The 27,444-nt window shown below is 43.1% G+C and overlaps 2 protein-coding genes across 12 annotated transcripts in view; one reads left to right on the plus strand and one right to left on the minus strand.

Moving 5' to 3' along the window:
• Nucleotides 1-5,605, minus strand: part of SRGAP2 (SLIT-ROBO Rho GTPase activating protein 2) — a 232,933-nt gene extending 227,328 nt beyond the window's left edge. For 9 of the 10 annotated variants that reach the window (XM_045456177.1, XM_045456175.1, XM_045456176.1 and 6 more), the window contains exons 1-2: nt 5,441-5,603; nt 3,032-3,641 (exon numbers count right to left, since the gene is read on the minus strand). In XM_045456177.1, the coding sequence (XP_045312133.1) occupies nt 3,032-3,098 (67 nt within the window). In that variant the 5' untranslated portion in view covers nt 3,099-3,641; nt 5,441-5,603. Of the gene's footprint in view, nt 1-3,031; nt 3,642-5,440 lie in introns of all 10 variants that reach the window. The other variant, XM_045456180.1, reaches the window with a different exon arrangement.
• A 124-nt stretch (nt 5,606-5,729) lies between these two features.
• Nucleotides 5,730-17,473, plus strand: FAM72A (family with sequence similarity 72 member A). 2 transcript variants are annotated; one of them, XM_045456208.1, is made up of 4 exons: nt 5,730-7,227; nt 9,654-9,731; nt 12,459-12,583; nt 16,301-17,473. In XM_045456208.1, the coding sequence occupies exons 1-4, from the start codon at nt 7,076-7,078 to the stop codon at nt 16,393-16,395; spliced, it is 450 nt and encodes a 149-aa protein (XP_045312164.1). In that variant the 5' UTR covers nt 5,730-7,075; the 3' UTR covers nt 16,396-17,473. The 2 variants fall into 2 exon arrangements, with proteins under 2 accessions (XP_045312164.1, XP_045312165.1); XM_045456209.1 differs by lacking the exon at nt 12,459-12,583.
• The last annotated feature ends 9,971 nt before the right edge of the window (nt 17,474-27,444 follow it).

The following is a 27,444-nucleotide window of genomic DNA, read 5'->3' on the forward strand; positions in this document are numbered from 1 at the left end:
ATATGGGCAGTGTAGCCTTATGGTCAGCCTAAAGCAGCAAGAAGCAAGGTTCACTAACAGAGGACTAGACTGTGCTACAAGCGAGCGCTTAAAAGTACGAGATACCATGCTAAATGATTCTCATATCCTATCTCGCTGACTCCTCATGACTACCTTAGGAAATATATACTCTTTCAGACATGTCATATAACTCGCCCAAGGTGAGCAAGTGACCGAACTGAGATTTTAAACCTGAGTCCCTTCAACTCAAAAACTTGTGCTCTTAGCCACCAGACCAAAAGAGCAATTTTCTTTTTTATCTTGGCATCTGTAAGAGAAGACCAGCAGCTCTTCCAGTCTCGTGTAACACAGAAAAAACTGGAATTCTGACTAAAGGCTTCTACCTAGTGGGGGAGCAGAGCCAACCTAGAAACCCGGGTCCTTTGTCTCCAATCTCTAAGCTCTTCCACGAAGAACCCTGGTTCTAGAATGGAAGCTCCACAAGGGAGGGAGGGGTCTTTGTCTTGTCCACTGCTGTATCACCAGTCCCTAGAACACACAAAAGGCACTCAATAAATAGCTGAAAAATAAAGGAATGGAGTCAGGCTGCCAGGGTTTGGCTGTGTGACCTTGGGAAGGCTTCTTACCCTCTCTAAGCCTGTTTCTTCATGCAGTGAATGGAGGGTGAAATAGTATCTACTTCCCAGGCTGATGTGAGAATTAAACAAGACAATTCATATATAAAGCACTTGGCATAGGCTAGAACATCATGAGCTCCCAAAATGTAATCTATTATTATTCGTATTGCTACTAGTATCCATTGACAGATTTTGGCTTAAGGATTTCTTTTTTCCTACTCTGGTCAGATGACATCTCATAGCAAATAGGAATAGAATAAAATACAGAATTGGAACTCAGTAACCTGCTTCTGGTTTCAGAACTACCACCACCTAGCTGTGTGACCTTGGACAAGCCTCTTAATTTCTCTGTACCCTCCTCAGCTATAAAATGAGGGACTAAATCATTTAAATCAGCTTTTTATCAGGCACCTTCTCCGAGTAAGACGTCATGCTCAGCCACCTATAAAATTCTATGATCCTGAAGGGTGTCAATGGAAAATATCAGAGCAAAGCAAAACAGTCTCCTGCTTGCGGCAAGGTTGATGAGAAACCCCAAATAGCCAACTGCATTACATCATCTCAATGAGCAATGTTTGTAAATACACAAGTGTTTAATTTTGAGACACTCGTGAGAAATCTTTCACCAATAGGAATCCACAGACAAGGTTCTATTAACACCTATCAGCCCTGAACCTTTCAAAAAAATAAACATGCAAAATCACTTTGCACCTTAGTCAAATGGCGTGCTTCTGGAGAGAAATCGGGAAAGTCAAAGTTATTAACACTCCCTATGGCAACAGTTAAGAATAGGATGTGTAAAAAAACTGAATGACATATCTGGTTAAAATGGCAAGGGGGATTCCAGGAACAGAATACAGTGCATCTGGACAGGACACGGAGGCCAGTGGCTTATTGTTTACAAAAACAGGCCCAGATTATGAACAGTGACAAGAGGCCAAGACCTCAATTATAACTCACGACCACACCTCTCCCAATCCCTGTTCAACTGAAGCTATCAATCAATCAATTCTCCCATCTCTGTAACAAACCCACCAATATTTGCAGCCCAGTGGATAGAAGGTCCCTCAGGGCACCTCCAGAAATGACCAAGCTGATGACATTAAAAAGACCCTACAGGCAAAATGGGGACTTCAAACTACATTCCAACCTTCCAGGAGATAAGGCAGCTGCCCATTTCAAGCTCTACACTATTCCCACCGGAGGCAATCATTAGAAGGGAGACATGGCCCTTCCCAAGTCCTCTATGATAGGAAAAGGTCTCCTTGCATTGGTGCAGGGAAAGAAGGAGGGGCCCCTCCCTCTGTACTCTGAAACAAAGGAAAACCCAGAGCTCCAACCATGTGGTGTAACATTCAAGGCCACCCACCTCTCCCACTCCCCAGCTGAAGTCTCAATGGACTAGAGCACATGGCTCTTTCCAGTGAATGGCCAGGAAGGGACAGTGCCTTGCACAAACACATCCTGGGGCTCTTTAACAGGCAGGAACCCCTCTTATGGGAATGACTGGTTAAAAAAAGGTTATCTGAGAAGAGGCTCTGATTCATGTGCCAAGTCAGGTAGTCAACCAGATGTGCAGACAGGGTCACTTGGTTTCTCCAGGTCCACATTTTGCTTTACCCTCCACATCTTTGCAGAGGGAAGTGGGCCTTTAAAAGCATGCATTCTGGAGCAGAGGGTGACAACACAGAAGGGTTAAACAATTATGTCTTCCCATGCTCCAGAACCAGCACCACCCAGCAACCCTAACATCTCAACTCCATTCATGCTTAGGTGAGGGCGGAGACAGGATGTGAAATGACCTTATTCTTTCTGTTCTCTGATCTCTGATTGAATGCAGGGCAACCAGAGACCAGGTAGGTACAAGGTGCACCCAAGGTGGCTACAGACTTTCCGTGTCCGATGCCACAGCAAATGTCACCTTTTGATATAGTGCAGCAGAAAAAAAAACCCGCCTCCCCAGGGGCTCCCCAAATGGTATACCTCCTCAAGGTTGCCTTTCTCTACCAGGACTCTTCAACCTCTGAAATAAATTCCCAAACACCTGTCAGATTTCAGTTGTCCTTCAAGGAAACCTGACCCAGACACCCAGAGGCAAACTGCCGCCTTTCTCTCTCCAAGAACCTCCTGCCCCTCCCCCATCCCATCTAGCCTGGGGGATAAGGCTGCCAAAATAAGGGCCAGCCCTTCAGGAGCAAACCTAAAGCCCACTCTGAAAATTCCTTTCCAGAGCCCTTGGCCCCTGGCACAGCCCATCCCTTGGAGGCTCAAACCCACCTATGAAACCACCTCTGGGCTCAGCCTGCCCCCACCTGCTCCACCCAAAGAAATGAACATCCTGCAAATCAGGGTGGAAATACATGCCTCAATGGTCCACGGAGCATATGCATTGTGCTATTTTTCAAAGCCCTTACCTTTGACCTGAGTATCGTACTCTGCTATGATCTCCTTATCCTTTTTGAATTTGGCCGGAGACGTCATGTTTTCCTTCTTTCTTCCAAATTCAAATTGTGAATTGATAGATCCACGGGAAAAATCCAACCACCGAAATCAATACCTCCAAGACCGCTTCTCCCAAGGGCAGAAGGGGCCCCCCGCGGTGGTCTCCAGCGCTCCGGGGAGCGCGGGCTGCGGGCTGGGCAGAAGGCTACGGCGGGCACATGCAGACGGTGGGCGCTGGGGCCGGGCGCGGCGGCGGCTGGTTCCTGTGCTAGAGCCGGAGCCGCAGCCTCAGCATTAGCCGGGAGAACTGCAGCGCCCGGAGGTTGGCCTGGGGTCTGACATCAACGACACAGGCAGGGAGTGGAAGTCCTTCCGCACAACATGGTGTGGGGGGTGCGGGGGTGTGGACGCGCCCAGCTGTGTCCCCGGGAGGGAGTGGGTGCGTAAAAGGGTGCCGGGGGAGGGCTGGGCGTGCTTCGCGGTTTTTTGTTGCACAGGCTCGAAGATGCTGCAAATCAAATCCCAAACGGGAGCCGCAGCAGCGCAGACTGGATCGGAAGTCGTTTGCTCCGGTTCACTTGCCTGTAAATGCAGGGAAAAGGGGAGGGGGCGATCAGCCCCGGCGCAGATCCTAATCGCGGCGGGGGTGGGGTAGGGGATGTCGATCCAAGCCCGGCCTGGGCCCATTCATCTCGGCCAAACGCCGCCCGGCCCACAGAGCCCGGCGCGGCGAGGTGCGGAGGAAGGAAGCTCCCTCCGGATTTTGTTTTAAGGCTGGAAGAAAACACTTTGGAGCAGCCGCCTGCGCGGGCTTCGGGTGGGGACTGCGGCGGGAACGCGGGGCTCCGGGCGGGGACTGCGGCACCTCGGCGGCCTCCGAGCCCCGCCAGCGCTGGGCAGCGGCCAGCCGAAGGGAGCACTCTCGGCAGTGGCTCCGACGCGGCCCCTGACCCCCGGCTGGGGCAACTCCCAGGACATCAAAAGGGATCAAAGCCAGGGAGGGACAAGCCACCCGGGCACAACTTTTCTTCCCCTCCCGCCCCTCCTCCCAGTTGTTTTGTTTTTGGTTACTAGCTTCTCTTGGCAGCAAAATGTTGAGGGGGGTGAGACCTGCAGGAAAAAGCCTGCTCCGCACGGGGCACATCCAGGAAAACAATGTGGTCGGCAAAAGCAGGAAACGGGTTAGAGGCGAGGGTCGGAGTCGGGAAAACCCAGGGGCGGGGGGCGGAAGGCAGCCGCCGCCTCCCCCAAGTCACGGACGAGAGTAACTCTTAAATGACACCCCCAATATTTTTTGTCACTCATGCCCAGAGATCCCAGATACCGCACCCAAACCCAGGCTCGGTTGGGGGGGGGGGGCGAGGGGGGTCGGGAGGGACGGGAGGGTCGCAGTCCCGACCCTTCGCACCAGGAGGTGCCTGAGGATATCCCGCCCTGGCCAAGGTCCGGGAGGCGGGAGGGAAGCAGCGGGAGCGCAGAGTTGGGAGTCTTGCTCCCCACCGTGCCACACCGGCGACCCTCCCTCCTAGGTCGCCCCTTTCCCTCTCCGTGTCAGGGGAGGGGGGGTGCTCCGCTGGTGTCTCCCACTTCCCGCGCCGGGAGGAAGAGGGAGCCCAGGCGGCGTGGTGGTTCAGGCGGGCAGGAAGCGGGGAGGGGGGTGTGAGGTGGGGTCCAGAGGCTGCATGGGAGCCGGGGATAGATGACTGGAGCTTCTGCACACGTTTGGGAGGCGGGGAGAGGGCAAAGGGAGGATTACCTCGGGGAGGGGTGGGGGGTGGTGAGGAGGCTACCGTGGCCACGATGTTACATGGAACGGAAGGATGTTAGCAACACTTGGGGACCTGCTATGGGTCTAGGGAGTGCGTGAAAGGCACCATTCCAGGAGGGCAGGGGGCTGGAACAGGGAAAAAGCCCCGGAAGCAGTGCGGAACAATCATCCTTCTGGGTCCTGGGCTGTAACCCGGCTGTCTGCCAGGGCTTGGAGACAGGGGAAGAGGATAGCCGATGGTTACGGGTGATGCCAACGACGGTTGCCCAAAGGTGGACCAAGCCTGCCCGTGTGCAGAGGACTTGGGGAGGGGGCTGAGGACTTGGGGAGGGGGCTGGGTGCCTGCTGCACAGCGGCAGAGTCCCAGGGCAGAGCCCGAGACTGTGCGGTGAAGGGCAGTAAGAGATGCAGTCTTGAGAAGTATTATGGGCTGTACTGGAAGATTTGGAGAGGGTCGAGGGGGAGGGCGTCTGAGTGATTCCGGGCGGCACGGCTAGGCGATGCCGCAAGCAGCATCCGCGCCCTCTCCTTCCCGCCCCAGCCCGGGTTTGTTCAGTCAGGGCTCCAGCCCGGCGGCCGGGAAGAGGAAAGGGGAGAGGGAAGGAGCCTTTACCTGGCTCTGACGCGACGGGTCTCAGGTCCCCAGCTTCGCTTCCCACTCAGAGATCTCCTCCCCTCTTCCCCGCCACCCGCTTCTACGCAGATCGGTCCCCCTAGTCCCCTGAGGAGCCTCCGCCAACTCCGCAGGACCCCGCCGGGAAGCAGAGCCCACCCCCTTACCAATCACCGCCCGTTTTCTATCGACCGATGGGGCCTGTAGCCAATAGGAATAGCTGATCTCGAGAGGTCTGGAGTGAGGAGGAGGAGCTTGAGAAACTTTGGAGGTGTGACTAGCACCACCGAGGCGTGGTCATAGAGCAAGCTCCTCCCAGGGTTGCCGAGCCCAGAAGTAGAATTAATGGGCGGGGGTAAAATGGAACCAACAGCCAAACACAAACTCTTGAGAGAAGGCACTACCAATTGGACCGGGGTAGAGAGGAGGGGCGTTGCGGAGAATTTTAGCCAGTAGAGAGTAGAGACCAGTAGGGACTGTAGAAAGTCTTCCAATAAGAAGCGTGAAGGGAGTGCCTTGCCTCTTTCACTGGGGCGGGAGTAGGGTTTGCCCAAGCCCCCCGGTGCCGGCCAATGGGAGCGGAGGCGGAGCCAAACTCGGCCAACCAGAAAGCCGAGCTCATCTCGGCACCGTTACTGAGGCGGGGCGTACGGTCTCCAGGCCACTAAGATCTCAGCAGGGGAAGGCTCCCGAGCCTTCCAATGCGGGACGCGGGCGAACTCTGGTTCTCCCAATCGGTGCGCTGCGCCTGCAATTCAAACTGACAGCCGGTTGGAAAGGCAGAGAGAGCGGAAGAGGGAGCAAAACGCGACGCGTTCGCTGATAGAGACCCCAGCGCCGACTGAACCCCAAAAGCGACCTCTGCCCCGTCCCATCAACACCATCGCGCGCTCCGGAGCGGCCGCTCCGGAGGAGACCTAAGGGGACAGCGGGGGGCACGAGGGAGAGCTGAGGGACCGGGACCAAGAGAAACGGCGCGAGATCCAGCCAGCACGCTGAGGGCTGGGGGCTGCCAGGAGAGAAGTGAAGCGGGGGCCTAGCAGCGAGCAGAGCGGAGGAGGGAGGGTCCTGGGAGGACTGAGGAGAACCCGGGTTCGTCCGGGTGGGAAAAGCTGAGGGGATTTCTGGATCCTGGGAAGAGGAGAAAGATTTCCAAAGAGGAGGCGTGGGTCGGGACGCGTGGCCGGCAATCAGAGGGCGAGGAATTGGAGCGCTCCGAGGGAGGGGCTTAGGAGAGGAGCTTTCACCGAGGGACTCTGCAGGAGAAAGCTAAGGGAATTGCTACAGGGGCGGGAGCTGAAGAGTAGAGGAGCCTTTTAGACGCGTGGCTGGGGAGTCTGTAGAGAAGTTCCCAGGCCTTTTGTAGCTCGCCGCCTCCCCACTTCAAATCCCACTGCCTCCCCCGAAAGTTAAAAGGAAAGCCACATTTGCTGCTTCGCCCTGTTCCTACTCAATAAATATTACTTTCACCCTCCCACGGGAAAACAGGAAAGAACTCATTTCCTTCCCAGTTTTGGGGCTTAAAAAAGGTCGAGGCCTCGCAATTTGATTTTTGGCCTGGGGGAATCCAACTAGGAAAGGTACTGCTCTTGTTTCCTTTTTCAAAACCCCGCACCGCATCCTTCCCGGGACGCCATGTCTACCAGCAGTTGTAGTTTCGAGGACCGGTGCGTGTCCATCCTGTGTTGCAAATTCTGTAAACAAGTGCTCAGCTCTAGGGGAATGAAGGCTGTTTTGCTGGCTGATACTGAAATAGACCTTTTCTCTACAGACATCCCTCCTACCAAGTAAGTCTTGCTAGTGGCGGGCAACGGTAGCCTTTAACTAAATGGGAAAAGTGTATGGTTTGGACCTCTGGGAGTCAACAAGGAGGTTATCATTTTGGTGTTCCAGCCACTCCCAACAGTCTGATGATCCCCTTGGAGTATAACTAAGTGGGCAGACTGTCTGGACGAAGTCTGTGGTTTAGCCAGAGTGGTCAGTCCTGATGTAATGTTTCTGGTTCAATTATAGTCATGTGACCACATCCCTTAAGTTGGATCCCCTGGCGCTGTGCCCCGCCCAACCATCCTAACTCACTGGATCAAATCCACGACCTAGACCCTAGACTCTAGGTAAATTCAGGCAAGGTTCTCTGTACTGTTTGAAGAGTTAAGTTTTTCATTTTTATCCATAAAGTTTTAGGCCAAAAATATTCATAATTTGCTGCCATTATTTGCAATTTGCCAGGCTGAATCAGATCCATTGTCCAGATAATTCAGTGTTCTTTTCTCAACAATCTCTCTCTTAATGAGAGAGAAATAGATTTTTAGGCGATGAAATAGACCTAGCCCTAAAACAATCCTTGCCAACTATTTCAGATACCATGCATTTGTTTGCATCATTAAATACTCTTAAATTCTGTTTTCAGACACGTAAGAATTTGCTACCTATTTGGAAAAATAGCCATTTTGTTTTACTCAAATGTACCTTTTTCTAGCTCCAAGAGGTACTTTCTCTTCCATAGGCAGCATATTTATGCCCTTATGTAATTTTCAAGATTTAGGCTAACAATCATAATACTTTAAAATGAACTTTGTGATGATAGAAACTTCAACATTTTGGAAATATACTCAAAAGCTATGAACTCCTCCTTTCTCGAAACCTTTTCTGAAATGGTTTAAGTGTAGAGATGCCTACTGGCAAAGCAAATGGCTCTCATTTATTGCAAAGATATTTGGGTTAATATTTTAAGTACTTCTGTATGTGTGTGTGCACCTGTGTGTTACAAAAAAAAAAGCACTAGACAATAAATCTAGAACCTACTATTGCACAGGTTCTATGATTTTTTTTTGTCTAAAGCTTTTTCTTACTAGTAGCACACACACAGATGCACACATGCAGACAAATTAAAAAATTTTTTTTAATATTTATTTGTTTTTGAGAGACAGAGCAAGCACAAGTTGGGGAGGGGCAGAGAGAGAGAGAGAGAGAGAGAGAGAGAGAGAGAGAGACACAGAAAATGAGGCAGGCTCCAGGCTCTGAGCTGTCAGCACAGAGCCCGTTGCAGGGCTCGAACCCACGAACCAGGAGATCATGACCTGAGCCAAAGTTGGACCCTCAACCGACCGAGCCACCCAGATGCCCCTAAAATATTAACCCATTCATCTTTGCAATAGATGTGGTAAGCAATAAGATGAGGGCTCAGATATTGAATTGTTAGAGGTTAGACCAGAGTCTACATTAGAACCAGGTTTTTCTTATTGTCTCTTCTTCTTTATAGGGGTTGTAATAGTAATGGATTAGCATACTAAGATATGTATGAATTAATGAACACATAAGATTATTTAAGTGGAATTTTGTCATATTTATGGTAAGCTCAGAAGTATTAACTGACTCTTACAAAATATACTATCATTCTGCTTTAGAGTCTCTTTCAGCTCTTTGGGTCTACAAAATTCATGCTAAATCACAACCAAAAATACAAGGATATGGAAAAATCGGAAACCTGTGCACTATTGGTAGGAATATAAAGTGGTGCTGCTGCTATGGAAAATAGCATCGAATTTCCTAAATAAATTGAGAATAGAATTACCATATGATCCAGGAATCCCACTTCTGGGTGTATATATGTATCTGAGTATGTGTTTATATTTGGATATATACCCAGAAGAATTCAGTGCAAGATTTAAAAGATATATTTGCTCACCTGTGTTCTTAGCAGCATTCTTCACAATAACCTTGGTTAACCTTGGTCACTGTGAAGAATGCTGCTAGAAAGCAATGCAAATGTTCATTAACAAAATGTGGTATATGCATACAATAAACTATTACTCAGCCTTGTAAAGGAAGGCTATCCTGCCATATGCTACAATACGGAGGGGCCTTGAGAACATTATGCTAAATGAAATAAGGCAGTCACAAAAAGACAAATACTATATGCTTTCACTTATATGTGCTATATAAAATGGTCAAATTCATACTAACAGAAAGTAGATGGTGGTTGCCAAGGGCTGAGGGAAGAGGGAAATGGGGAGCTGTTTGATGGACATAGAGTTTCAGTTTTGTGATACGAATAAGGTCTGGAGATTCATTGCACAACAATGTGAATACACTTAAGACTTCTGAACCGTACACTTAAAATGATTAATTTAGTAAATTTTATGTTATATGTGTTTTTACAACAATTTTTTAAAAAGTACCTTTGACCATTTCTGCACATTTCCTTCTCCAGTGCAGTGGACTTCATTGGAAGATGCTATTTCACTGAAATCTGCAAATGTAAACTGAAAGACATCGCATGTTTAAAATGGTAATTTGTGGCAAGATTCTAGATGGCCCTGCATTTGGAAGATGGATGTTAACACCACAGCACAGAGAAAGGTTCAGTGGGCTGCATCGAGCACTGGTTATAACCCATGCAGTGAGCCATTGAAAAACCATTTGTTACTTCGAGTTATTTTTTAAAAGGGTCTTGTGTCACATTTGTATATGATTTTATAATTTTTCAAAGCACCTTGACAAATATCTGCTTTAATTTTCAGAAAAAGTCAATGTAGTTTGGGAAGATAAAACAGAGTTACAATCGTAAAAATCAGGTTTGAGCCCTGGCCCTACTCTTACTCTAAATGTGATCTTGAGTAAATTCCTTAAGCCTCTAAATCCCTGGACCTCTGTTTCCTTGTTTAATTTATAGCTTAAGAAGATAGAAACAATCTTCTAACTTAAGAAGACAGAAATTTAAATATCTTTTGTGTTTACCTTATAGAGTGTTGTGAAGATTAAATTAATTACGAATGTTAAAAGGCTTGATAGACTATAAATTACAACACAGATGAAAACTATTACTATTATCTTTTGAGAGGTAGACAGACTTGAGTATTATTTGTCCCATTTTAGAGAGAAGAAATTTGAGATTTTTTTTAACATTTAAATGAGGTTTGGATTATAAATTATAATCCAAATAATTTAAATTCTTATGTGCTAATGATGATTTAAATTCATTCTTTCATTCATTCAAGCCATACATTGAAGTCCTACTATGTGCTAATCATTGCTATAGGGGCTGGAAACACAACAATAAATAAAACAAAGTCACTGGCTTTTGGACATTGTATTCTAGTGGGAAGATGATTGGTTAGTAAGATATTTAAATCAATAAGATATTGAATAGGGTGGAAGGTGCTCCAAAGGAAATAATAATAATAATAATAATAATAATAATAATAAATGATAGAGAAAAATAGAGGTTGGGAGAGTAGGTAAGAGCTATTTGAGATAGCATGGTCTGGGATGACCTCTCATGAGAAGGTAACATTGGAGTTAAATCCAAAAGGATGACAAGGAGCTCAAGGGAAAATGTTCTAGGCACAGGGAACAGCTAGTGCAGAGAACCCAAGGCAAGAGTAAGCTTAACATGGTCATGGAATAAAAAGATGATGGCCAGCATGGCTGAGACATTGTGAACGTCAAGGGAGAGTAGTGTGAGTAGACTGGAGATGCGGTCAGAATCCAGATAGTCTAGAGGAACGCTGTCCAATAGAAATCTACAAGCCGCATATGTAACTTAAAATCTTCTAAAAAAAATCTAAAAATAAAGAAAATCTTCTAATAACATTTTAAAAAGTAAGAAGAGACAAGTGAAATTAATTTAAATTGTATATTTTACTTAACCCATATAACCAAAATATTGTTTCAACATGTAACCAACATAAAAAATTATTAACAAAATATTTTACATTCTATTTTTTATCCTTAGTCTTTGAAATCCAGCATATGTTTTATATTTACAGCACACTTCAGTTCAGTCTAGCTAAACTTCAAGTGCTCAACAGCCACATTTTGGATAGCACAGATCTAGACCTTCATATGAAGGGGTTTTTTTGTTTTGAGTTTTGGCCAATGGAAAGCCACGGAAGGGGCCTTAGCAGGGGAGCAAAATGGTCTGAATGTGTCCCTACTAGAATGTTAGCTCCATGAGAATAAGGACTTTGTCCACTGCTGTATTCCCAGCACCTGGAACAGTACCTGACACATAGTAATAGATGCTCAATAAACACGAATTGAATGAGTAAATGAATGAATGAATACGGATGGTGATTAAAGCCATAGAATTTACTCTTGCAATATAGTCCTACAAATAACTGTCAGTCCTGGTCCAAGAACAACTTGCTTTCATGTGTTTGCCTTTCAAGCAGATTATGATTAGAAGACATATTTTAGGTAGGCTGGTACCTTTTATAGTATTTTTTTATAGGGCCTCACAAAACTGACTGACTCCCACATCTCCCAGGGTGGGAACAAGCTATAATAAGAATTTTTACAATGCAAGGTATAAGTACATGTTATCATTAAAAAAAAAAAAAAAAAGTACTAGCTAAAACGTTCCCTGTATATTCACTTTATTTAATAATGACCATATAGGAAAAAAAATCTGTGGAAGAGTGAAGTACTTGTAATCAGATGGATAATCTTGAAGACAGTAAAAAAGTTTTGCAACTTTCTCTAGAAGCTACGGATTTGCTTTATTTCTGAATTCCTTCAAAAACACTAAAACTAAAATTAGAGCAGCCAGCTTGTGTTTGGTTTACAGGGGCTCATGCTGTCTTCCTACTCCTCCATCTGTTGAGACAGTTTTTAGGTGCTGGCGTAGAACTAGAACATAGAAGAACCCAACTTGCCACAGTCCTGGGGATAGCAAAACCCTTTTATCTAATATATATTTGTCTGTACAGCACCTCAATTCTGGGTGTTCTACGGAACACATCACAACCTTATGGCATGGCATCTAGAAGCTACCTTCTGAAAGGACAACGTGTAAAGCAGGACTAGCAAGGAAATGGAGAATATGTTAGTATTTGACAGTAGCACTGTCAAATTTAACATTACCAGAGTCACTCCCATCCCAAAGATCTAGCAATGGAGGTTGTTAGGAGGAAATGAGGACTCGAGGTGGTCTGTTCATTTACATTAGCACACGAAAATGTTTATATGGCCAGTTATTACATGGTATCTGAGTATATTTACTTTTCTTTCTTAGTGGGAACATTGTAGGTTATCATGTGATTGTTCCCTGTTGTTCCTGCCTTCTTTCCTGCAACAATGGACACTTCTGGATGTTTCACAGCCAGGCAGTTTATGATATTAACAGACTAGACGCTACCGGTAAGAAATAATTGACTCAGAAATTCCTCTAACATTTACTTGTCTACCAAAACCTGAGTGAAACTCCCAATGATTGTTTGAGGATTCTCTCTGAAACCCTCTCACCTGAGTTGAAAGTGTGAAACTTCAGGGCTTTTAACCCAAATATTCAGTTAGGGAAACTACTAGCCAAAATTCCTTGCCATTTCTATTTCATCGTTGTATATACAAGAGCCTCAGACTTGGCTCTTTTGCTTCTTGGTCTCTTAAAATTAATAGTTGCTCTAAATTGTTGCACTGATATGTATTACAACTCCAGAGAATTTTGGAAGATTTTAGATCTGATGGTCAAGTGTGTGTGTGTGTGTGTGTGTGTGTGTGTGTGTAAGAAAGTAGGGAGGGGAGCCTGGGCCAGTAGGACCTGGGAGGGAGGATGACTAGGTAACCTCTGTATTTGGTGATGTTGCTTCAGGAAAAAAAAAAAAAAAAAGACATTTTGACATCTATATTAATAAATTATGATGGAATTTTATTCAAGGGAAATATTTAATGCCGATACGTTGTACTAGTTATTTAGTAGGAAAATATACAACCAATTCTTTTTTTTTTTTTTTAACATTGATTTATTTGGGGAGAGGGCAATCAGGGGAGGGGTGGAGAGAGGAAGACAGAATCTGCAGCAGGCTTGCACTGACAGGCTGACCACATAGAGCCCAATGTGGGGCTCGAACTCCCCAACCATGAGATCATGACCTGAACCAAAGTCGGATGCTCTACTGACTGAGCCATCCGGGCGCCCCGACAACCACTTCTTAAAGGATGTTTACATAATACATTTTATATTGTCTGCAGCCATTTGGTTTTGTTGTGCACATGTGTTTTCTCTATCTCATACCTACTTACACAACAGACCAGGTTGACTTGTAGTGGGACTTTTTTAGTGGGAACTGAAGTTTGCAGAACTTTAGTTTACAGCACAAATTTAAAGAATTCGACAATCCAAGTTGGCACTAACACCCTCAGGTTTTTAAATGTATGTTTTAATCTTCTTCAGAAGTTAAAATACATTCCTCTTCTTAAGGATGATTTGTCTTCACAGACGGAAGATCATGAATTGTAAGCTAGGTTCTGAGGGTCTTTAAACCTTCCAATTATGCTTGGGTTTTTCTAGACTCTGATTTTTTTTTTAATCACCTGGCATTCAATTGTAGCTCTCAACCCATCATTTGGGGGTCTTAATTTCAGACTCTGGGATGTGACGAAGGCCATTTTTGAGGAGAGACTTATCTGAACTCCCCTGAGATACAGGCTCCTAACTTAAGCCTCCAGTTTTATATTTGTGTTGACCATGGACACATTAAAGGAAGTTTCTGCTTTGATACTATTTTTCCTGCTTCATAGAATTCAAAACACAGGGTGGAGATTTTTCCATTTTGATTTACTTTTTAATTATTGGTCAATTTTTCAAAGATAAAAGCCCAGCATTCTTCCATTCACATTGAATCTAATCCATGAGAAACAGATGTATCACAGGATTTCCTTCCTCCCTTCTTAACAGAGAAAGGAAGGTGCTCCTTCTGTCAGATCCAATCTCTTAGTTTATTTTTTCTCCTTTGAACCAATTGTGCCGAACTACTCATGTCTCTGAGTATTCACTCCAAGAATATCAAACTTCTCCTTTGTAACCCTAATATTGTGATTTAAAACGAGACTTTCAAGATGCTTGGTATAAAACAGGGTTTCTCATGATGCTGGGACTGTCCTTGAATCACCTGAATCAGCTGCATCAAAGGAACACATACACAAGCTTTATGAAATTCTAGAATGTTTAGATGGAAAGGGCCCCAAGTCAATGTTCTAGGCTAGGCTTCATGTGTCCACCTGATTTCCCAAAACTTTCCTGAGGACTCTTGAGAAACCTCAGTTCAAATTCTCTGGGATTGGCAAATGCCCTCAAAGGCAAATTGACTTCAGCTCTCCACTTACCTTTATGGTTCTAATTATCCCTTAGATTTTGGCCTAGTAACTCCTTATTATTCCATTAGCTCATCAAAGCCATATTACCGGAAGCAGAATACTGTTCATTCTTGGGAGGGGAGGGCAGAGTATTTTTTATTATAAACAATGCAAACACAAAAAAAAATGCAGAAAACAATATGATAGACTTCTGTATCCACCCCCGCCCCCCCCCAACATGAAATAGATGCTAACTTCTTGCCTGATTAGATTCTAGTATCTCAACCAAGAGAGACAGTTGATTGTTTCCACTGTTTCAACAATGCCACAGTGCACCTCCTTGTACATATCTCCTTGAGCACCTGTGCAAAATGGCAGTTAGAGGAAGTGATGAGTGATGGGCTCTATTTGCTATATATATATGTATTTGCTCTATACGTATTTAATTCACACAACAGAATTCAGAAACAAAAAGAAATGAGCTAAAGCTATACATGTGGGTATAGGTAAATCTCAAAAACATGTTGAATGAAAAAAGCAAATTAGAAAAGATACATATAATGCCATACTATAAAAAATTTAAATACATTAAAAAATAATGTATATTGTCTGCAGTTGCATACACTCAGAGTAAAGGTAGTGAGAACACCCATGGTGTACTTACTGGTGGTAGTGGAAGCGAGATGGAAACCAAATCTCCAAACCCTGGCTCATTCTCTTCCACCACGTGGCCACACTGACAACCTGATAATGTGAGATTTGCTTTCCTTGTTGGGCTCCATTGGCTCCCCTAGAGGTCAATTAATAAATTGTATTTTTTCCCAATTCGGTACTTTCAAGTTCTGTAATACATTACGTGCCCAGAACAAACCATGTCATTATCTTCCATCATGTGTCTGTCATGTTCCTTCTATATGCCTAGGCTAGATTCTTCAGTATGGAATCTGACTACCCTTTCACTGGGAGGCTTTAGATTGTTGGGTTTGTTTGTTTTTTTTAATGCTTATTTATTTATTTTTGAGAAAGAGAGAGAACACAAGCAGGGGAGAGGCAGAGAGAGAGGGAGACGCAGAATACAAAGCAGGCCCCAGGCTCTGAGCTGTCAGCGCAGAGCCCCACATGGGGCTCAAACTCATGAACTATGACATCATGACCTGAGCCAAAGTCAGACACTTAACCGACTGAGCCGCCCAGACACCCCTAGATTGTTGTTTTGTTTGATGTAATGGCAGCTACAACCTGGATAGCCTGCAGACTAAAACCCACCTATAAGAAAGGATTGCAGTTCGTATTATAAGTGGCTCTAAAACCTTGTTGTTTTTAATCACAAAAAAGCCACCAGCTACTTTTGTGCTTGTTGAGGAGATGAAGAGACTTACTCAAGCCTTTTTCCTGTACCCTCCAAAGAGACACTTAATCTAAAATAATCTTATGAGATCTCCATCCTTAAAAATCATTAAAATAGATTTGAAACTTACCAGTGTAGAGCGATTATGGCATAATACAGCTAGAGGCAGAGTTTGAGGAAATGGGCGCTGAGATCCTTCGGAGTTCGAAGATTCTAGAATTCAAGCCCTTACTTCAAAGGGCTTAAGAAATGTTTATGTCTTAGATGAATAATATTAGGTAATTTTTATCTATGGCACATTCTTTAATATCTTTTCTCTTTACTGTTAACACTATGGTTCCATATAAGAATGTTAACATACAAGGTTTTCTATATCATGTTCCGAGTTGTAATAGTAGCTGGCTCTAAGTAATTTTATGATCTTTTCTTTTCAGGTGTCAACTTCCTACTTTGGGGCAACTTGCCAGAGATAGAAGAGAATACAGATGAAGACACATTAGATATCTCAGCAGAGGAGTGCATTCGATGAATGGGATTATGAGATGTATAATACCCAGACATTTTCCTATTTAAAAGATATATTAGTGGACTGACTTTAAAAATATTAGCAAGGATATACTACGGATTTCTCCTTTTCTTTGGAAAAAAAAATGAGACATTTGTTGATTTATTTATTTGCTATCTCAGATGAATTACCTGAATTTAATTTGAGTTATGGTAGTTCTTTTCTTCTATGGCTTCCTCCTCCTCTTCCTCTCTCCACCCTCCACCTGGTACAGATGTGTTCTTAAATTCAGATTGGAGGTTATTTCATGTGTCACTCAACTACCTCACAGTCTTGGGGAATTTTTCTTACAACTAGATACCAGATACCGTTAATTTTACATTCTTGACTAAGGGGCGTTAGTATACATACATGGGGGTGTACCCACCAAGTATGTATCCATGTGTATACCCATGCATGCATATGGCAAGCTCAACTGGGAAGTAAAGCTTAACAGGAATTTTTTAAAAAACCAAGCTGTTAGGTTTTCATAGGTACTGGCTATCCTGTGTCATACTGGTGAAAAATCCTTAAAATGGAGCAGGACTTTGTGAATCAGCAAACAGAATAAGTTAAAACTTTAAAATATACGGAGAAATTCTCTTAATTCCTCAGCACGATGTTAGATAAATGAATTTTAACAACAAAATTATCAGTATATACTGTTTCCCAACATGATTTATTTATGTTCTTCTAAAGTCATGCCGTTATTGTGTTATGAAAGCAGGGCAACTGAACCTCCATATTCTATTCTCTAGGACTTTTTCTGTAACTAGCGAATTTTAAATGAGTATTCTCACTTCCAACCCTTAAATAGAAAAAAAACTAAAGAAGTGTTTTGCTTAAGCCATTGTACATTATAAATGATGTTTTTGTTTTTGTTTTAAGCTGCATTCAGAGCCACACAGGAATAGGAAACTGGGATAGTGTTGGATTGTGGTTTTAGGTATAGCTAAAATCGGTGTATCGCTTAGTAATATCTCAGCTGTAAGCATTTTGTCAATAGCGATTCCTAAACACACAGAGTTGTGGTTTTGTAAATAAAGTTTTATTATAAAAATGACCAGCCTGCCTTTAATCTTTTACTGTAACCACGTTTCTTACCCCAAAATGTAAAGGTGTAGAACACAAGAGCTAACATTTATTGAGTGCTAACTATGTGCCAGATCCTGTTCTAAAGTCTTTACAGGGGCAACAGGATGGCTCAGTTGGTTAAGCATCTGACTCTTGGTTTCAGCTCAGGTCATGATCTCGCAGTTCATTAGTTTGAGCCCCACATTGGACTCTGCTGTCAGCACATAGCCCTCTTCAGATCTTCTGCCCCCTTTGCTCTCTGCCCCTCCCCCCATGTGTCTCTCTCAAAATAAATAAATAAACTTAAAAAAAATAAACTGTTTACAGATTTAATTCACTTATTCCACACAACAAACCTATGAGGTAGGTATTATTATTCCTTTTTTACTGATAAGACAGGTGAGGCATAGAGAGGTTAAGCAGCTTGTCCAAGGTCACATAACTGGTCAGAGATGTGGCCAGATTTAAACTCAGACAGACAGACTGACTTCAGAGCTCCTGCTCTTTATCTTTTTTTTTTTTAATGTTTGTTTTTGAGAGAGAGAGAGAGCACAAGCAGGGAAGCGGTAGAGAGAGACACAGAATCTGAAGCAGGTTCCACGCTCTGAGCTGTCAGCACAGAGCTGGTTGTGGGGCTGGGACTCACAAACCATGAGATCATGACCTGAGCTGAAGTTGGATGTTTAACCGACTGAGCCACCCAGGGGCCCCGGCTCCTGCTCTGGATCTTTATGCCGTATCCCATATACACCTTCAGACATGAATCAGTTACCATTTTATTTAGCCGGGATACACGCTAGGTAATAACTACCCCAAGAGAGGGCCTCAGTGACTGATTTCAAGGTTGAACAAATTCATACTGGATCATAAGATAGAGAAGTGACCCATGCACATCAACAGAATCTTTTGCTGTAAACCAAGATAAAAGATACTTCAGAAAATGCTGTACCTGGAAAAACTTTTCCAAAAGTCTTTCACACTGACCATCAGCACTGGGATGCTGTGGATGAACGTGGACCAAATGTGGAACAATTTGGTTTTGAATGTGGGTGGGTTTTTTTTTTTTTCCCCCTTTAACCTCTCTTAAAGACTTTTTGGAACAAGGTGGCATAATGAATAAGATTTAAAAAAACAAATTGATCCTACACTATATACTTCTTTAGTTAACTTGTTCAATTTAAGAAGAAAAGTTAAATGCTAGAGGAGAGAAATTGGTAAGTTTAAAATTCGACAGAGTTCATCTGGTTTCCCTTGTGCCCATGCCTTCAAAGACTATGGTCGAGGGGCTCTTTGAAGAACAAAAGCAAGACAGGGGTGCACTGATTAAAGCAAACCCCAAATGTGATTCCATTCCAACTGGAGAATATTTAAAATTATACAGTTACCTTTTAGCTAACTGGGTTATGGAAAGGTCAGTTCTAAGCTGAAAATGGATTAATAATGTTTTAGCTAAAGAAATATATTCATGACACTTTTTTTGACACTGTTTTTTAATAAAAGCACATTTAATAAAAGCACTCTGATAAGACCAAAACCAGAACCATGTATGTAGATTTAGCACATAGTTCCTTGGCCTAGAAAATCCATCAATGCTTTGGCCCTCTTCTAATATTTAATTCAATTCAACAAACCTGTGTTATGCTTCTATAGTGTGCCAAGAATTGTACAATGATGGGCTTACACTTGTTTCCTGGAGAACGCAATGAGCTGGAGGGAAGGACAGTCCTGATGAATCTACCTAATGCATCAGGATAAGTGATTTAACAAACCCGTGCTCAAAGTCCAACGGCGCCCTAGATGAAAGAACAATCGTTCTGAGTATTAGGAGAGAGTGGGAGTTGAGAAAGCTACAGACAAGAAATGATAATTTCACCAGGCTTTGAAGTACAGTTCAAGGTTGGCCAGCTGGGATGAGAGTTCTGTACAGGAGTTTAAAAGTATCTGGCCTATTTGGTAAATTGTAAGTAGCCTCCTACACCTTCCAAGATATGTGGTAAGAATTAATTAGAAGATGAAGCTACCAAAGAAGTCTGAGATGATGTTACAAAGAATAGTCCACGCCATGGTTAAGTTTAGACTTACTCTAATCACAATGTGGAGAGATTGAGGTTTTTAAGCAGGAGAATAAAACAATCAGATTTAGGATAACTCGGGATGAAGTGTAATCAAGCTTAGTTTTCCTAGTGTCCTTTCTTGGATGCACCTAACAACTTAACAGTGGAAATTATATTGATTGCCTTTACCCTAAGAACATACATAGATCATTAAGTTCCCTGACGCTCTTGACTTTCATGAAACATCTGATCTGCAGTGGGGCACCGCCTTTTTTCCCCTTCTTCCATCCTGTCATTCCCGAAGTTCAAGGAAGGGACAGAGAGTCATCAGCTGACCCACTATGGCTTTTTTTGCTCCTTTATCTTTTTCCTCATGTCAGTTTCTCAACCTCACATTCAGGCTCTGTTGAGGTATCTTGGGTGGGGCCTAATCTTAAAGCCATAACACTTTAAATAATCCTGGGCCCTGAAAACCAGGTCTTTAAATATTACTAATCTAGGGAGAGTACCCTACAACGAATTGCTCTTTTGACCTCTGAGTCACGCATGGCCGATAAAGAATAATCTATATTGTTTTTCCTTTGGTGAGGAGGAAGTGACCATAATCCTGAAATCATGGGATATGAGACAAGTAACTAAGTAGAACCTAAATGGGGAATGGGGAAAGTGGGAGAGAGTATGGCTCAAATAGTCCTGCTTCAGTGGTAAATTATTCGATGAAGGCTTTCCCTATTTTAACATTCATGCTTATAAAAGGAAATAGTTTCCTTTTCTGCTTTTTTTTTTTTTTTTTAACTTTAAAAGCAGCCTAAACCATAGTTTCTTTCTTGCCTGGTATTGAGCATATGCCAAATCTACCCTAAACTGCACAGATGGAAAAAATTAGTCTATGTCTGTGGTACCTCTGGGGTTGAATATTTTTAGTACTTACATCTTTAGCTAAAGATTCTTTCTTCCAAGACTCTCATAGAATCATTTTATTGTCATCCAATGGATAAACTTACTGAGATAAAAATTAATAACATCATGTGTTTGCATATCCCTTTATAAATTATTGTGAGCTTTCACATACACCTTAAAGTAATCCTCAGAATAACCTTGGGAGTTATCCCCATTCTATAAATTAAGAAAGAAAATCTTAGTCTCAACACCCACAGAGTTAAAAGAATTTAAACTTGAATGTGGGTCTTCTAATCTTAGAGTAGGGTTCTTTCCTCCCTCCCTAGCTTACCCTAAACCCGAGGTCTATTTTTTCCCTCACTAGCTATAAAACTTAGGACAAATTCTTTTTTTTAATTTCTTTTATTTTTTTTTAATGTTTAATTATTTTTGAGAGAGAGAGAGAGAGTGCAAGCGGGGGAGGTGCAGAGAGAGAGGAAGACACGGAATCTGAAGCAGGCTCCCGGCTCTGAGCTGTCAGCACAGAGCCCCACACGGGGCTCGAACTCACAGACCGCGAGATCATGACCTGCCGTGAAGTTGGATGCTTAACCAACTGAGCCACCCAGGTGCCCCATAAGACAAATTCCTTTTTACTTTCAGCCTAAAAGGTTAGCTACTGTCATTAATTAATTCATCCAACAAGTATTTATTTTTTTTAATTTTTTTTCAAGTTTTTATTTATTTTTGAGAGAGAGCATGAGTTGGGGAGAGGCAGAGAGAGAGGGGGACACAGAATCTGAAGCAGGCTCCAGGCTCTGAGCTGTCAGCACAGAGCCCGATGCGGGGCTCAAACTCACAGACCGTGAGATCATGACCAGAGCTGAAGTCAGATGCTTAACCGACTGAGCCACCCAGGCGCCTCAACAAGTATTTATTGAGTGCCTACTGTGGAAAAAATAGAAGCTGAGGACACAGAACTAAAACAAAGCTCCTGCTGTCCTGTGAAACTGATATTCCTTGGAAGAGGAGGAAGAAAGTGAGGTGACACTTACTGAGGGTTTACTACATGGCAAGCACTGTTCTAAGGGCTTCGCATGTAACAACCCTAAGAAGTAAATCTGATTAGTATACTCACTACACAGTTCAGGAAACTGAGATACAGAGAGGCTAAGAAACTGGCCCAACATCACACAGCTAGTAACTGACATCACTCTGAGATTTGAAGGACTCAGAATTAATTAGCTTAAGGACCATGTTTCCTTTTTGGTTTGCACTGTAGTTGTCTTCCAACTAAAAAAGTCAAGTTTTCCATTAAAATCTTTTCATACATCTTTCCCTATTAGACCTTAGTCGATTTGTTTGTAATTCTTTTAATTAAGATGGAGACAGCAGCATCTCCCTTCTCAGTAAGGGAGACTTGGTGTGCCTGTGCATGATAAGAATGCTAGTCTTATCGCTTCTCGGCCTTTTGGCTAAGATCAAGTGAAGAATGCTAGTCTTACGTACCAGGGAAAAAGAAAAAGGAACTTATGCAAAACTCAATTTCCAGCTTTGCTGCACTTCTATCTGGAAATGAAGTCTTTTTCGCTAATACAGATTTTTATCTGACAAGCAACAAATGTTCATTTAAGAGTATGTACCTGTTCTTTAAAACTTTGTATGTCTCCAATATTTCATAATAAAAAAGTGAATTAAATGACAGCCCTTTGCAAATTACTCTAGTTTCGGCCTTCCTTAGAAGCTTGTATTTAAAATCTATTTATATGGAATTTCAGATACAGCCTTGCCTCAAATGAGCACTAGTGAATCTTCATAATGAAATTATGTATTCATTTTGAGGAGAGCAAAAACAGGTATTAAATCCATATTCAAGTTTTGCCTTAACTCGTGTAAGAGTGGGATGGCAAATATCAAAAGATTAATTGGATCCGCCAAATATGGGCACCATAGAAGTTTGCCCACCAGAACCCATCTCTACACCTCTATTCACACAACCCACTTCCTCTGGAAAAGGGCCCATGGTAAAAGAAGGCATATGGGAATGATTCACTTGGGGAAAGCTGTACCCAGAATATCAAAACAGTTTGCTTTCTGTCTCTACATCCTTGCCATCATTTTTCTACCCAAAGGAACCACCTGCTATTATGGCTGTGACACCTGAAAAGCTTTCTGTATATTGCAGGAGATTGCTCATGCGTGGGAGGATTTTCAGGCTGTTCAGTGGTATTTAAAAAGAAAAGAAAAGAAAAAGAAAGGGTTTTCGGGAGAAATATTCTCAGAGACTGGAATATTGCCTTGTCTTATCGAAATTGCTCTGTAGCCTTGTTCACAAATACCTTAAAACATTGAGCTACAGATGGAATTCAGTAGAAGACACACTGAGCTAATTTCCTTTGCATGATGTTACCCAGAGAAATCAAGCTGTCTGTATCCTGAAGAACGGTCTTCAAAGAGAGACGGTGGCCAAAGCCATGGGAAGCAGGAAAGATGGAAGAGCTTTCCCTTCAAGAACTTCTTCCCAACCTTCCAAAGTCATCTTTTTAAATAACAATTTTTACAAAAAAAAAAAAAGGGGGGGTCCAGTGTGTCCGATTCAAGATGGTTATGCAGTAACAGGAAGGGGGGCAAGTACTAGACTGAAAAAAAGTCTTGAATTCTAAATCGTTCTCCATATTCCAGGATGTAATCATAAAGGGGAATGACAGACCCAGGGTTTTAAAGATACAGAATATCATTCTCTGGGCTAACTAGAGATAATCATCTCTAACTCATGCCTTTCCTTTATCAGACTTTAGTTTGATCATTTAACAAGCATCTCTCAGGTGCAGGTATTTGCAGTAGGTGCTGTAACAGTGAACAAAACATCTTTGAAAGATCCTTCCTTCTGTGTTTTTCAGCAGTGCTTTGGCTAAAACACTGAAAAGACATTTTCCAGATCCTCTTGCAGCCCAAAGTTCAGACACGAGTTACTTGTTGCCAGTCATAGGCCCTCGTACAAGTCTCTAAGTTCAGAACTAACTTAAGAAAAAGGTGTTACCGCACATTCATTATCCATCCTGCTAAAGTGAAATGGCTGTGGTATGTCTCTGCAGCCAGCTGATCTTGTGGCGATTTCCTGACGCCCAGATCACAGCTGAGGGGGTGTGTTTCTGGTGCTAGAAAGTGGTTGATGGCTGCCGGACCCTTAGCTTCTAGATGATGGCAAAAGTAGCAGCTCCTCTGGCAGGCCAGTTCTGCAGGATCGTTCTGGGAGTTTTTCCAGGAGGCTTTGCCTAGAGCCTACCTCTATAGCCCTCCAAAGGTTTTGCAAACCCCAACTTCGCTGACATTTCAGTTATCTGTTGCTGTGTAACAAATACCTCCCAAAACTTAGCAGGGCTGGGCTGAATATTCTGCTGATCTCATCCGGGCTCACATATGTGGTTGCATTTAGCTGTCAGCTGTGCTAGGCTGGAAGGTTCTAGAAGGCCTCCCTCACACGTCTGGGATCTTGGCAGGGATGCCTTAAAGTCTCAGCCCTATCTCTCCACGTGGTGTAGCTGAGCCTCTCTATATGAAGGCTGCCTTCCAAGAGGGTAAAAATGGAAACCACAAGAGCCTCTTATGATTCGGTCTGGGGGGGTCACACGCCATCACCGCTGCCTCATTCTATTGGTCAAAGTTAACCAGAGGGCTGGCCCAAATTCCAGGGAAGGGAAAATTAGACTTCATTTCTTAGACTTCTCGGGGAGTTGTGGCAAAGTCACACTGCAAAAAGGCATGTGGATGGAAAGGATTGTATCATCGATATACTACAAATGTATTACATCTCTTTCTGTTTCAAATAGCTAGAATGGCTTCTGTTATCTGCCATTGAACTCTGACTGCGATAGAAAGAAAGCAGACAGACCAACCAGCAGGCTGCTGCAGTAGCCCAGGGAGTAGAGAAAGACCTGGGGTGTAGTGTGACAGAGCTCGCGGGACTCTGATAGGTGGAAAGTAAGTAGAAGAGAAAGTGAGGAAGATATCAAACACAGAGTCAAGAATGACTCCAAGGTTTTGGTATGAGTCGTGGTGCTATTTACTGTGATGAGGAAGAACAAGTTCAGAGAGAAAATTAAAATGTTTGTTTTTGAATGTGCCTATAAGACATCAATCTGGCGATTAGATATAGAATTCCGGAGCTTGGCGGAAGAGCTGTGGGCTGCAGATAAATTTGAGAGCCAGTCGCATGTAAAAACATTTAAAGGCATGAGACTTGATGTAATCAAGGGAATGAGTGAAGATAGAGAAGAATTTGAGCCTTAGAGCACAGCAATGTTGAGACAGGGAAAATGAGTAGAATCCTTTTTAGTATATAAAGGAACCCCTGAAGACACTTGTTAGCAGTGTGGATTCCAGGGTCCTTCCTACTCCCACCAATTCTGATCTGAGCCCATAAGAGTCCTGGAAATCTGCATTGTTGACAAGCTTTGTAGGTCATTCTGAAATGGGTAATTTGGAAGTACTCTTTGAAAAACACCCAAATAGATGATGATCGTCTTAGGAAACTTCTTATGGATTCTTAAGTTCAAGGATCCTTCTTTTCTTTCTCCCCACTTCCTCTTACCAGTCATGCGTAAAAGACTTGTAAGATGCATACAAGGGAAGTTGGACCTTCTCTTTTTTTAACCGCATTTCACAGGGTGGGTGAAAGCAAACTATAAACTCCTGCCAGGAAAAGAAGAGGGTAAGGCCTAAACATAGTGTCTACCCTCCAAGAGGGGCATATTCTCCTATAAATACCCAGTTTGATGCCCAATAGTAATATTTAACAAAGCGAGGTGCACTGTCTGAGAGCAAAGTCAGTATTTCTTTGTCTACGATTACAAGTAGTATATGCTCCTTCATATCTCAGGGAGGGAAGAGCAGTCCTATTCTTCCCATGTTTCATGGCAGGTTTAGAGAAGATTAGATGAAAAGCAAATGCTTAGCTGCCTGCTATAGCGTTTCCTGTCCTGTCTATCAAAATTCATGCTGATTAGGCCTCTCTAAGGGAAAAATAACCATTACTATTTGTACCGTCATTGATAGAAGACTGAATTCTTACTGACAGTGAACCTGTGTTTGTCAAATATGAAGATATGAATATATTTCCACTTGGACCTAGTCTGGGACTGTGAATCAAGTGCTGTTCCTGGTAAAAATTTCATGGACATATTCTCTCTTTTGCAGTTCAGTGGTTGCAAGAGGGCCCGAAGCTGTAGGAGCCATGTGCTGTGATAATGATTGCATTGATTAAATGCCAATTACTCCTGGACACTTTTCAAAGTCCTCTGCTGGAGAGTCCAAACTGGGCTTTCTGTCTGACATTAGATCAGATCTCTGTAATCCTAGGTGATAGCTGTTTGGGGATCTCTAGCAATTATTTGTGTCATGTGCTTTAATCAACAGCATGCTTACTATTATAATAAGTCTCCACACCCACTATGAAGCATTACTCAGGCTCAATTCCCCCAGCCCCCACCCAGCTCACATGAACCTGAGCTTCTGACCCATAGATGATTAGGTCATTCTGGTGAATCATCCTCATTGGGGTGGGAGTAGCCCGCCAGCCGGGGCCAGACCTTCACCACCAAGTGCCTGTCTAAAGGCATGATGGATCCTATCAGCCCAGCCAGAGGTCAAGTTACCTGTCTCACTGTTCCACTGGGTATCAATCTTCTGGCTGGCATCCAACCAGCAATTAATTCATCTACTTAACATATGCTTCCATTAGCATACACAGAAAGGGCCAATGCTTGCGTACTGTCCCCCAAGAATTCTTTCCAACAAAGTTTTGGACCTAATCACCATCGTAGGCTGATTTTGCCACCATCTTTGAAATAGCCTGTAGGCTATGATAGAACATAATGAACTAAAGATTGAGCTAAAAGGGTGACTAAAGTCACCAACTTGCTGTGTGACCTTAGGCATTTCATTTCAGAATAAGGGAGTCAAGCAATATATTTTCAGATATCCTTTCCAGTTCTAGCATTCTATGAGTTCATTTGCCAGAGGCAATTGTATTAGTTTTCTAGGGCTGCCATCACAAGATACCACAAACTGTGTGGCTTAAGCAATAGAAATATATTGTCTCACGGTTCTGGAAATGAGAAATCCAAAAGCAAGATTGAGAGTGTTGCTTCCTTCTGAGGGCTGGGAGGGAAGGATCTGTTCCAAGATTCTCTCCTTTGCTTGTAGATGGCCATTGTCATCCTCTCATGGTGTTCTTCCTTCATGCATGTCTGTCTCCAAATTTCCCCTTTTCATAAGGACACCAGTCACATCAGAATAGGGCCCACCCTCATGGCCTCATTTTAACTTGGTTACCTCCGTAAAGACCTTATCTCCAAATAGGGTCACATTCGGGTACTGTGGGTTAAGACGTCAACAAATGAATATTTGGGGGACACAGTTCAACTCATAACAGGAATTAAATATCAACTATATGTAAGAAATAAAGAATAATGACTTGATTGATTTTAAGGCTGGTGACTCACGTGGGCAGAGTAGGCTAACAAATAGGTATAGATTGGTGAATTTATTTTGTATACTCCAATGATCTAAGCCTACACTGTACTCATCTTCGTCTCCACATATAGATTTTGTGTAAGAAACAGCTCTGAATCCCTTTGAACCGGAAATCCTTAGTTTTGCCATGCTTTATAATGTTCTCTCATCTGTTTTTATAATTGAATGTGATGGGAATTCAAGCTGGTGCAGCCACTCTGGAAAACAGTATGGAGGTTCCTCAAAAAGCTAAAAATACAACTACCCTATGACCCAACAATTGCACTACTAGGTATTTATCCAAGGGATACAGGTGTGCTGTTTTGAAGGGACACATGCACCCCCATGTTTTTATCAGCACTATCAACAATAGCCAAAGTATGGAAAGAGCCCAAATGTCCACTGATGGATGAATGGATTAAGAAGATGTGGTGTATATATATACATATATATATATATATATATATGTATATATATACACACACACACACACACAATGGAGTATTACTCAGCA

The sequence above is a fragment of the Leopardus geoffroyi genome, chromosome C3 (assembly GCF_018350155.1).
Source record: "Leopardus geoffroyi isolate Oge1 chromosome C3, O.geoffroyi_Oge1_pat1.0, whole genome shotgun sequence".
In the NCBI taxonomy this organism is placed as follows: domain Eukaryota; kingdom Metazoa; phylum Chordata; class Mammalia; order Carnivora; family Felidae; genus Leopardus; species Leopardus geoffroyi.

Excerpts from the sequence above, each read along its gene's own strand:
- FAM72A (XM_045456208.1), top strand. The coding sequence starts at position 7,076 with ATGTCTACCAGCAGTTGTAGTTTCGAGGACCGGTGCGTGTCCATCCTG. Across the intron at positions 9,732-12,458 it reads GACATCGCATGTTTAAAATG|TGGGAACATTGTAGGTTATC; the intron begins GTAATTTGTGGC and ends TTTCTTTCTTAG. Across the intron at positions 12,584-16,300 it reads TAACAGACTAGACGCTACCG|GTGTCAACTTCCTACTTTGG; the intron begins GTAAGAAATAAT and ends TTTTCTTTTCAG.